Source organism: Colias philodice, chromosome 31 (assembly GCF_061535455.1).
Source record: "Colias philodice isolate Cphi_HAF_F1 chromosome 31, ilColPhil1 Martin Lab GWU primary, whole genome shotgun sequence".
Classification (NCBI taxonomy): Eukaryota; Metazoa; Arthropoda; class Insecta; order Lepidoptera; family Pieridae; genus Colias; species Colias philodice.
In genome coordinates this window covers 2,154,581-2,167,515 of record NC_143116.1, presented here as the reverse complement: position 1 = coordinate 2,167,515, position 12,935 = coordinate 2,154,581, and the positions used below count along the sequence as shown (strand labels likewise).

The window sequence follows — 12,935 nt, the reverse complement described above, 5'->3', positions numbered from 1 at the left end:
TCACACGACTGCTATTGATAGAAATCACTGCGAGATGCTGCATATATACAGAGAAATCTATAGAAAAGATAAAAATATACATAAATATACACAAGACTTATACCGATATATATTGTAAACATATACAATGTGAAAATGCCTTGTATAATGCGCATATGTACTTAAAAAAACACACTCTGTATAGTTGGAAATATAGATATACATAAAAATCATACACAGGTTGTTTTTGCACTCATAGCTATTCTGAAATACATATATAACATAGAATACATAAGGACACAGGGTGCTATATTAAGTAGGTAACTGATACGTTATTATTTGCTGATTTCTTTTTGCCTTCAATATTCTGTTACAAATTTTAATAACAATTCTAGTTATGTTTATATTTTATTTGCATATTTTTTTATTTTTGTGTTTGGGGCATGACATATAGGCTGAGTGTGTCATGTCTTTGGTATGATTACTTTTTATATTTAAAAAAAATACTTTTTTACCTTATTCTTTATGTTTTTAGTCTATTGACTGTTATGACTTTCAGTTTTTTTATGAACGATTTTTTCGACATTTTTTTCTGTATCATGCATATGTCATGTACTCTTGTTATGTCATTTATGTACATAATATCATCTACATATGAATAGAATTAGTTAAATAAATATTTAAACTCTATGCAGATTGTGTATTCCTACTGACAAACACAAAAAATTCATTGTATTGTGCTATAATATTTCATACCAAAAGTTATAAAGTCAATCAGAATATTATTGATTAATACCCAAGATGGGTAAACAAGGAGTAATCATACCAAAACGCGTTCCCTTTCCCCGACCCTGGGTTTTTCCAAATTTACAAAGATGTCGAAATTTCATTATGGTGTCTGGGTTTTTTCATTACAAAATGGGATATTATTAACTAATATTGAATGTCCATATTCTTTAAATTAATTTGGGAAACATTTTATTTTTATTTAGATGTTCTAGAACATTCTCGAAGGATCTAGAAAATTCTATAATTCATTTGGAATATTTCATTTTAAAATTCATATTGTATGCTTAAATTTTATCATGCTTTATATATAAGTTATTATAACAATTATAAAATATAATGGGTATATTTTTATTGGCATCATGGCTTTTAAGGGTAAAATAATTTGGATAAACATGGTCTATTATATACTAACAGAAAATCATTCGCTTTAACAGCCAATATTACATATTATCGATAAGAAATGATAATGAATGAACTGTAACATACTTTAGCTTCACATTTATGTTTGTATGTAACCGACGCCTTTAGATTGGATTTTGATTCTTAACAGAGAGATTTAATTCAAACTTTGTACACTTATCAAGGATCGGTGACAATACAATAATTTCATGAGTTTATCTCTCGTTTTTTTAGTTTTAAAAACGATATATAATTAATAATTATTATTAAATTCTTAATGAGTTGAATATGAAGTAAGTCGAGTAAATTGTTTAGTTTTGTTTAAGTTCATTCATTATTATCAAATAGCTATGTATTAATATAAATAATATTTATTTATGTATTGTATGAAATAATCAATTCATAAAGCATTTCATTTGAGTGGCTTTTAATGGTTTGGTGATGTGATATCCTCGGATTTAGTCAAGATGTAGTAATTTTTTTTTGAAATTGTTTCATCTTTAAATTTTGTTAATGACTCTACAGAGTTGAATAGAAACAATTCAAGCTTTGAATATTGAGTATTAAGAAATTAACCTTAATATAAGCTTCATCTGTGTCATATTTATTCACATTTGTAAAGCTGTATTATACGGCCTGTAATCTGTGTTGTATAAGTGTGTCTTTTGAAAATACCTTAAAACCAAAAAAGCACACGACAAACTACGAAAAACTGACAAAATGTTTTTTTTCCATAGTGAAATATAAGTGAAATATACGTGAAAAAACGTATTAATTTTTTACGTGATCCCTTCGCGCCGAAAATACTAACGAAAAAAGATATCACATCAACCACATGGTAGCGGAACAAATCCTTACCAACCCCCTACCCCCTCCCCACCAGCTTCGCGTAGCTCAGCCGCCGCTCCCCCAGGGCCTGGTGCTCCACTACGGGATCGGAGCCCTAGCGCCTCCGCCCCAACTGGCGCCTCCGCTCGCACAAGCGTACTACTTTGGTGCGGCGGCCGCGGGCGGAGCGCCCTACGGGATAGGGCTCGATCAAGTGACGCTCAAGGATCTGATTAAGAAACAGATGTGAGTTGCAGTGTTTTCTATTCGTTTAATAATAATAATTAAATAGAAAATATTGAAATATGTATCGAATATTAATATATTAATGCTATGTACATTTTATTATTAGCCTTTGATCAGACTTTTGAAGACATGTATGTATTATATATGGTAGGTTTGATCCATTTTTGCGTGTCCGTTTGCCAGTTGGCAAAGGCCTCCTCCAATCTCTTCCATTCGGGCCTTTCTATGGCCACTCTACCCCAAGTTATAACCAACATAAACCTGTACATATAACCAACAAAGAGTAATGTAATTTCTTCGGTATGTAGTGAATTTAAATCTTTTGAAATATCCAACGTCCATGAGATGTACATACTGTATCTTCACTGCAAAGTCGTAAAATTTGTCTAAAGTTATCGATTTATTTATAATATGTTTGACATGTCTATAGATACATACTAATCTTAATACATATAAATCTCGTGTCACAATGTTTGTCCACAATGAACTCCTAAACCACTTAACCGATTATAATAAAATTTGCACACCATGTTCGATCCAACTTGAGAGATAAAAAAAACGTAAACATGTAGGTACCACGGGCGAAGCCGGGGGCGGACCGCTAGTATACTTGTATATTATTAATTATTATTTTATACACATTAACTATAACTAATATATTTATCAACCCCACAGCGAATACTACTTCAGCCCGGACAACCTGGCGCGCGATTTCTTCCTTCGCCGCAAGATGTCCGCCGACGGCACTATACCAGTCACGCTCATAGCGTCGTTCCACCGGGTTAGAGCGCTAACAGCTGACGTGCAGCTCGTGTTGGATGCGATACGGGACTCGGATAAGCTGCAGCTGCTGCAAGGGTTCAAGGTGTGTAGTGACATGTGACATATCGCTACAGAACATATGTACATACTAGCTTTCCACCCGCGGCATCGCCCGCGCAGTCAAAGAAAAACCCGCATAGTTCCCGTTCCCGTGGGATTTCCGGGATAAAACCTATCCTATGTCCTTTCTCGGGTATCAAAATATCTATATAAGGGTTAAGTGTGCATCAAAAAACTTTATGCTGATATCGAAATCCCTTTACCTAATGAGTAGAATGATAATAATAACTTTTAAAAAATAAAACGGGAAATATCCAAAAAAGTCACATTAAACACTCCCATACATTGAATTTTCCATACATTTTGTGCTCAAAGCAAATATTTGCTTTAACGATTACACCCTGTATACAACTTTCCGACATCCATCGGGGCCTTACCAGCCAGTCGAGTAGACTCGGACAAGCTGCAGGTTGATAAAAATTGGTAGGAAAAAGGCACAGTGAAAACTTCTTTGATACTAAAATCGTCGCCTTACTCCATGATACGACCTTGAAATTTTATTCTCAACGCGCCTAAAGAGGTTTCACTTTAATAATATTATGTTCATATAATTATTGGTACTCAGTAAATAATCGTCAGTCGACAGTCAGAAATTGAATTTGGAATGAAAGTTCCTAGTTATAGGTGTCTTTATGCACCAACATCTAATAAGAAAATAGTGCCAAATCAATATTTATCAAATTTTGTAGTATAGAACATAAACTAGTAGTAAGAATAATGAGATAGAGCACCAAATATATATAATATTTAAAAACCTATTTGAAAATTACAACGTCTACATATTTAATTTTAACTTATCAATGTATAACAGGTGCGAACAGCGTTCGAGCCGACAAAATGGCCGATACTCGACATAACACCAAGCAGTGCTGACGACGAACGTTCAGAAAGACACGTGCACGATGTAGAGAAAAGAGAAATAGTACAGGAGGGAGAAAAAAGAGAAATTGTACATCAGGGAGAGAAGAGAGAAATAGTGCAGGAGACAGGAGGGGAAACAAGTGGGGATGTAGTGCAAGAAGGAGATGGGAAAGTTGTGACGCAAACTGAGGAGGAAAAGAGGATAGAGAAAGAAGAGGTTGGTAGAATGGAATATTGTAAATAGTTTCTATCGATGAAGCCGCCTTTTACTGTATAATTTAAAGTTTTTTTTGTTTAAATTAAAGCAATAAAGAATTTTCATTCATCCATTTAACTATTACAATTAATAAAAAATTTAATTTAAATTCTAAATTGAATGATTTTAATAGCAATGTTTATTTATCGTCAACTCATACTCAAAAATATATTCATTCACATAATATACTTCCTTTGGAAGCGCTATTCAATCGTCAAAATACATAATTTTATGTTAACCACGGGTTCTGAAAGTATTTTCTACAGAGATGCTCATTAGTTATATGTACTAATATACCAAATACGTACATTGTTTATAAATAGATATTTACTTGAAACTTGTCAAACATTAGCAATGTGTTATTTTTTAATGTTCATAACCTACAATTAATTGTTGCACTTTATATGTTAAATTGTTTTATCTTTGCATGTTTATAATTAGTGTTAACAATTGTTGGCTATCCTATGTAATAAATAAATAAATATAGTACAATTTAGTAGCAAATATACCTAGATCGTATCAATGTTTCAAAATAACAGTTTTAAACTTGTAAAATAGTTGTACCTATAAAATTAATTTGTAAAAATATTTTGCACACCATTTACAACGCCAGTATATGTGATAAAAATATTGTATATAACAACTTAAATTACCATATACAAACAATTAAACATTACATTTGATTGCAGGAAGAGAAAACCGCACCGCCGCCTACATACGAGGAAGCAACAAAATCGAACCCGGAACAAGCGAGCCGAACAACGAGTGACGTCACACGCGTGAACACCGATGAACATAATGAACATAATGAACAGAAGAGTGAAACTGGTGAACAAAAGGGTGAATTGAAAGATGACAAGTCGGTAGAGTCTAATGATGACCCGCCGCTGCAGTCTGATGGGTCGGATAAACCGGGTGAAAAACGGTGAGTTAGTTGGTCAGTGAGTGAGTGAGTGAGTGAGTTAGGTAGTGAGCGAGTGAGTTGGATAACTAATTTTAGGACGGAGCGGTGAACGAAGTGTGATATGACGAAATATTTACTGTCAACACAATTATTGTCAACAGTATAGAAAATCTTATCTATTTGGTATCTATAATATAGTATGAATGAATGACACTTGTAAAATATTCAAATTCAAATATATTTATTTGCTCGTATATGGTCATTAAGGGTGTTACACAATATTTTTTCTCGTATATACTGCCATTTTAAATGGCGTGCAATTTTCCATACTTCATTAGTCATTTGAACGGACACTTTAACAATACCGCCGTAAATGTAACTAAAATCATTTATTATTATGTTTTTCCAGTCGCAAAAAGCAAATGGTCGGCATATTCCCGCTAGCGACTATGGGCGGGCCGTTAGTAGCGCCTGTTTCGAGCTTGTTGAGATGTGTTCCACCACCGCCTTTGCCGAGGTAATTATATTTATTAGGTTGTATGTTTATTGAAGTGGAACTTCTTAAGGCGCGCTGAGAGTAAAATTTTAAAATCGCGTCATGGTAATACCGTCACGTCACGGAGTAAGGCGAAGATTTTGATGTCATTGAATCTTGCCAAAAAGGTTTCACTTCTGACACGTGTGCCCGGCACACACGCTCTTTTTAGTCTGTAATTATTTTAGCAACATTAAGTTATTAACTTTAAACATTAATTTTAAACATTGTAACGGTTATAGATCCAAATCGATCGCAAAAAAAGAACATCCATGACGTGAGATCGATATTTTTTATGTTCTTTTATCTTTTCGAACATAAATATATTGCATTTTCTGTTATAAAACTAAAGTTTTTCATGTTCGTCCACAGAATGTTCCGAAGCGGTCGCGGCTCGGGCGCAAATTCTCCGCCCCGGGATAATCTTAACCCGGACGTGCCGGAATTCGTGCCGCAGGCTGTTAGACAGCGTGAGTTTTTTATTAACATCATTATATTTAGTATATTTCCATTTTTAATCAACATATTATCATTAACTAGCTTACCGCCCACGGCTTCGCCCGCTTTGTCTAAAACCTAATAAATTATATACTAAAACCTTCCTCTTGAATCACTCGTTCTATTAAAAAAAAAACGCATCAAAATCCGTTGCGTAGTTTTAAAGATTTAAGCATACATAGGGACATAGAAAGCGACTTTGTTTTTTACTATGTAGTGATACAACAAAATATAAAAGCAATAGTATGAATGCCGTGGCCATATCGTAGAATTGCTCATTTCATGAAATGGTTGAATGTATATTTATATTAAACAAAATATTTCCCGTAATTTAGGCTTGAAGTATCTAATCATAGATTTTTTGGGTTACGCATTACGGGTACAGTAAAATGTATCTTTGTTGCGAGAACGTCTGTCTCGATGGTGGATTTTCGACAATAATGATATACATTGTTATAAATACATAATAAAAGAAATTGATTAAAAACTGCATAATTTCTTATTTCGAAAGACAAGTAGATATGTTAGAACTTAGAAGTCATTAACACAACATACATTATAATATAATGTTAATCAAATTATGTATTATGTTTTTAGTTATGTGTTTATTACCTCAAAACTTGGTGCACCGATTTTGATAATTCCTCTTTTTATTTAAAAGATAGTGCCTTACGGTCGGTTGTAAAATTTTTGTACAGTTCTGACAATTTGTATGCATTTTAGTTTTTTTTTTAAATAACCGTCTATAGTTTTGCACAATAAATGATAAATAAAACTTATTAATTTTATTATTACAGAGGACCCAAACGCTGAAAAATCGGGACCAACAGTCGGACAAATAGCCAACAGTCCCGCTTCTGAGAGAAGCGATCCAGACGTGTGGACAGAGGTACCTACTTATGAATTAGTATAAAATAATTTATTTGATTTCTTTATTTATCTATTTAATACACCCGTTATTGCAACAAATCGATAAACTTCTATCTCTAGAAGGCGCTAAAATTATATTTCTGACACATTTTATATTCAGTAGTTTACATTATCCATAATTTGCCCCCATGTTGACATTATATGATATTTATTATTTAACCACTTGTTAGAAATTATAAGTTATAACAACAAATGTATGAATCAGTCGCGCAATGACTTGTTGTTTTCACATTCACATATTTATTTACTGTACATATTGCAATCTTAAATTTATTCACTACAACTTATCCGGCTCGAAGGACCATATTATGTTCTTGTAATAAAGATCTGTTTTGAATTGAGGCTTGTTTTTCAGGTGAAACGCCGTCCCAAAGCCGGTTCTCGTGAACGCGGAGTTACACGTTCGGAACCGGAAGAAGCAAGGGAGGAATTGCACTTTCAGCTAGACGAGGAGTTGGACTTGCCGCCGCCGAGACACAACACGTTCACGGACGCGTGGTGAGTGTGTACAGACTGACAGACAAAAAGATACACGTTCAAATACAAATATTTGAAGTGAAACTTCTTTATCGGGGTTGGAAAAAAATTTAATGTAAAATTTTTTCATTACGCGTGACATTTTTCCGTTACGCGTCATCTTGTTCTTATCCCTACCACGCGTGATTCGACGTATTTCTGTCAAGTTGCATATAGTAAATTATTTTTTGAAAAATAAAAAAAGTTTCACTTCTTACGTGTGTACACTAGTACACGCACACATTTTTTTTATTCATGAACATGAGTACAATTCAGATCTTAGACAAACATAAGTCCCGCCATATCCTGCGGCCTGCCTGTCAGGCATATGAAATTACAAATACATATTACTACTACAGCTAAACAATAAATTTTATCCTAAAAGTCCAAAATTATTTTAAATTTTAGTCAAATACATTAACAAAATAAATATACACTAATAAGTCAGTAGTAATATAACAATTGTATGTCAAACGTTCGAGATGTACACGTTCGTGCGTGCTAAGTCTTCAACACTCACATTTAAACACGTAGTGATAAAAATATTGTGCACTAGATTATAGTGCCATAGTGAATGTTCACATATACTTTATACAGATAGACAAATACATGATTAATGAATATACACAAACACTTAGACATACACACTACACCGTTTTGATAAATACACACCAGCACGCACTAGATTGTAATGCCACACACACTAGCATGCACTGACACATACACTTACATGTAAACACATACGAACACTACAAATAATGACACCAACACACGCTTAAACGGTAATTAAATTGACTGGGCATAGCCCTCACTGGTCACTGGGTGGCATTATGCTTTTTCTAATAATTAATGTGTTTTATATGTACTTAACACCCTTAAAAATATATGAAAATTGTATATTATATTATGTTGTTGATGTATAAAAATACTATGTTCAAGTTTCGAATTTTATTTATTAACAGAGTTGTATATTGACTATAAAGCATTGATTAACGAGAAAAATAAATAAACACATTTAAAATGTGCACCAAATGTCCACTATAAGCGATGACCATGTCGTTTAGAGTTACTGCGAATGAGGTGCTAAAATAAATGAATTGTCAAGGCGTTCCAGGTGCACTTAATATAGTGTACATGGGTGCAATGATAAGACGACAAATGCATAAAATAATCCATTTGTATTGTTTAAATGATTTTACTTATTATAGAGATTAAGGGCGGCTTGCGCAACATTTGGTCTAAATAGAATTTAGTTAAATGTGTTTATCTTGCTAAATATGTTTAGCCTAAATACAATTAAAAAGGTCTTGCCCATGTCCGTTTGGATAGTAATTTAACTAATCGTAGTTAGGGAGTCGGTAAAGCAGTTTCTTGCGTTCCTTTTTACGTTTTTGTGCGTTATACACATGTTGTACACTTGACTTAGAGCAAAATGGTTGCATTTCTTAAAAAAAAACTCGTGAAATGGACCGACGAGCTTTCATTAATAATAAGTACATTTCCTTACTTGTTGCTGGTTTTTAAATGTGGGGCTATTTGCTGTAACAAAATTGTAGTGGTTTCTTTCGTTAGACGAAACCTTCTGAAGAATTTGTCGTCCGAATACATTCCAAATAAGTCTGCTCTCTCAAACAATTCCCTCGGTCTGTTGATATATTCTATAATCTCCTCATCGTCGTCATTATACAATTCCCACAAATCTATCTTACAAAATTCCTACCGAACTCTTAAATCTTTTATGAAATAATAGTAAACTTCTATAACCTCAAAATGATGACGCGCGATTGACTACTAAACGTATTTAGCGACGCTAAATAGCCATCTTTGGGTATTTAACTTTGACAGTTCGTTAAACGTGATTAGTGCCTAAATTTTTGTTGTGCAAGACGCTAATTATAATTAGCAGACTAAATGCGTTTACGTCGCTCTTAAACTGTATTTAACGACGATGCGCAAGCCGCCCTAAATAAGACTTGGCAATATAATATGTGGAATTTTGCTTTTGTTAAATCTTAAAATTAAAATTACATCGATATTCTTGTTGTTGGATTTTAAATGTAATTCATAAAACATTATTATTTCAAATATATTGTTTTGATTTTATTATGTGATATAGTCTGAAAATGTGGTTAAAGTTGAAGGTCTATAGCTTAATTTCAATTATATAAAATATCAATCGTATCTTTTACTCAGGTCCGACGAAGAATCGGACGTCGAGTTCACGGACGGCGATATCGGACGTCTGCTCATAGTGACACAAACGACTGCGCGCGCGCCGAAACATGACGGACACGACCGTCAGGGCGATTGGGCCACTCGTACCAAGATTACGCAGGATTTGGAACAGGTTTGTAGATAAATAGTGAAGATAAAGTTCAAAGTAGTAAAAAATGGTAGGAATATGTAGAAAAATTGATAAAATGGGTTGAATAGGGCCATAAGGCTGTCAAAACGCTTTAATAGCTAGGTAGGTATCTAAATAAATAGTAAATGGAGAAAGTGGGAGGTGGTTATTGTTAGAAATCTAAATCATAAATAATAAATAAATAAATATTTCTGGACAATTTTCACACACGGCACGATCTGATCCCATACTAAGCTTTCGCTTGTGTTATGGAAACCAGATGGCAGATAAACATACATATATAATTTTAAATAAATACTTATATAGATATTATAAATGCGAAAGTAACTCTGTCTGTCTGTCTGTTACTCAATCACGCCTAAACTACTGAACCAATTTGCATGAAATTTGGTATGGAGATATTTTGATACCCGAGAAAGGACATAGGCTACCTTTTATTGCGAAATATGTACCACGGGCGAAGCCGGGGCGGACCTCTAGTACTTATATAGATAATTAACACCCAGACACAGAGAAAACATCTATGTTCATCATACAAATAAAAAAAAGGGGTGATACGATTATAATGTATGTTTTTAGTAGGTAAAATTTAGTTTTTCTTGACAACGTCGGACATGTTCATGTTGAACACATTGGCTACGACTATCTTTCCCTTATTAGATTTGTTTCATATAAGGAAATATTATTTACATTTGAAAATACATTTTCAGGTTATCACAGATGGACTCAGACGCTATGAAGAGGACTTGTGGAATGAATATTCGTCGGTAAGTTTTTGTGAGGTTTTTATTGTTTATATTCACTATCTAAAATTATTTAAATTGTGAATCAAACGATGCATTAAAGCAATTTACAAAATAAGGCGTAATCAATATTTTAATGATGTGAAGACGCTGCTTGGACATTTTGTGTACTTAATATGTACTTCAATGTCATTTGTAAATCATCAATCATGTCATTTGTCAAAATTATGAATATATTATCGTCAGCAAATAAAATAATCTTGAAGTAAGACCCAATTATTAATTATTTATATTATATGTGAGAGTATTACAACAGAGTAGTTGTTATGTGGCTATACCTTCCTATTAGAATATACTCTATGATGTACAACATAATGTCGATATTGAATTGATATGGAATGCATGGGCTTACGGGTCATGCTATGGTATATTCCTTGAGTCAGTAGCTCGATGATAATATAGTCTCGGTACTACCATGCACTGAGTCATTATTTAATATTATTTCACATACCTACCTAATTATAATTAATTATGGAGAGTTATTTAAATTCTCCGACATATATAAATGAGAGAAAATAAAAAAGACGTGTGGCACTCGGGGACTGCCGCGGTAAAGCTATTGCATGCTATGCCTTCAAGCCACACCTCCGCGCCCGTCGGAGTGGGGAGCGTGAGGTTTTTCGTTACGGAATTTCTGGATTCGGTCCCCGCGCTTAAGGCCCGCGATAGAAGCTATGCAATAGCTTAAAAAAGAAAATTTGGCAGGACTACTTTATATGTATATATTTGGTATTATTTTGTGTTAACATGTATGTCTGTATGTGCGTGTGCAGTGCGGCAGCGCGGGCAGGGAGTACCGCACGGTGTCGCTGATCTCGCGCGAGCAGTTCGAGGGCCGCGTGCCGAGCGAGCGGCACCGCAACCCGTGCGAGCCGCCGCCGCCGCCGCCCACCGCACACCAGGTGGGTTACACACAAACTCAAACTCATACTCATACTCACTCACACTCAAAAATTAAACTCACACTCAAACTAACTCACTCATACTCACACTGATATTGATACTCATACTCTAACTCATACTCATACTGATATTGATACTCACACTCTAACTCCAGCCTCAGCTCTAGCTCTAGCTCATACTCCTACTCAAACTCATACTCTTCCTTATACTCACACTCATACTCGTACTCTAGCTCTAGCTCTTGTTTATGCTCATTCTCACACTCACACTCGTACTCCTATTTATACTCACACTCATACCCATAGTCATACTCAAACTCATACTCACACTCTAGCACTAGCTCATGCTCATACTCATACTGATACTCATTCTCACACTCTAACTCATACTCATATTCGTACTCGTACTTTAACTCAAACTCTAACTCTAGACTCAGCTCTAGATCTAACTCATGCTCACGCTCATACTCATACTCTTACTCATGCTCATGCTCATACTCATACCATACTCATACTCAAATAAATTCCCGGCAGAGATCACTGCACAGTGATAAAGCCAATCCGAGTATGCATATTATTCATAATATGAGCATGCCAATCTAGTATCATAGTATATCTTTTGTATTTGAATTCATGTTTGTACAAAGTGTAACAAATAAATAAATATTAATTAAAATATAGATGGACGCAACCCAAGACGCGGGTGGTAAAGTGAAGCGGCCGCGACGTACGGCGCGTTTCTACGCGGCGAGCAAAGATCCACACGCCACTGATGTTATGTGAGTAATTGCGGGAAGTGGGGGGAGGGGGGGAGTAATTATAGTAGTAAATTAAAATTTTACTAAATAAAATAAAATACATAAAACAATTAAAACACTTGTATATATTGGCAGAAGCAGCCGCAAGCACAAGACGCGGCACAGCCTCAACCCGCCGGTTGAGCACCACATCGGTTGGATAATGGACGTGCGCGAGCACCGCAGGCACCATCGGGACAGCGGGTGAGTGGGAGTGAGTGGGAAGTGTGAGTGAGTGGGAAGTGGGAAGTGTGAGTTGGTGGGAAGTGTGAGTGAGTGGGAAGTGTGAGTGAGTGGAAAGTGTGAGTTGGTGGGAAGTGTGAGATAGTGGGACGTGTGAGTGGGTGGGAAGTGTGAGTTGGTGGGGAGTGGGAAGTGTGAGTGGGAAAATTGTGAGATAGTGGGGGAGTGTGGATCAAATGTGAGTGAGTGGGAAGTGTGAGTT

At 34.9% G+C, this 12,935-nt stretch overlaps 2 protein-coding genes across 10 annotated transcripts in view; one reads left to right on the top strand and one right to left on the bottom strand.

Moving 5' to 3' along the window:
* LOC149475094 (uncharacterized) overlaps nt 1-12,935 on the bottom strand; it is a 131,085-nt gene that overhangs the window by 74,978 nt on the left and 43,172 nt on the right. The window lies entirely within an intron of this gene.
* LOC149475095 (la-related protein 1-like) overlaps nt 1-12,935 on the top strand; it is a 106,989-nt gene that overhangs the window by 80,805 nt on the left and 13,249 nt on the right. For 8 of the 9 annotated variants that reach the window (XM_089713814.1, XM_089713812.1, XM_089713821.1 and 5 more), the window contains 13 exons: nt 2,051-2,241; nt 2,917-3,106; nt 3,935-4,201; nt 4,930-5,165; nt 5,554-5,661; nt 6,052-6,149; nt 6,975-7,066; nt 7,463-7,605; nt 9,817-9,970; nt 10,699-10,755; nt 11,565-11,693; nt 12,375-12,472; nt 12,587-12,694. In XM_089713814.1, the coding sequence (XP_089569940.1) occupies nt 2,051-2,241; nt 2,917-3,106; nt 3,935-4,201; nt 4,930-5,165; nt 5,554-5,661; nt 6,052-6,149; nt 6,975-7,066; nt 7,463-7,605; nt 9,817-9,970; nt 10,699-10,755; nt 11,565-11,693; nt 12,375-12,472; nt 12,587-12,694 (1,871 nt within the window). The remainder of the gene's footprint in view (nt 1-2,050; nt 2,242-2,916; nt 3,107-3,934; nt 4,202-4,929; nt 5,166-5,553; nt 5,662-6,051; nt 6,150-6,974; nt 7,067-7,462; nt 7,606-9,816; nt 9,971-10,698; nt 10,756-11,564; nt 11,694-12,374; nt 12,473-12,586; nt 12,695-12,935) is intronic. The other variant, XM_089713815.1, reaches the window with a different exon arrangement.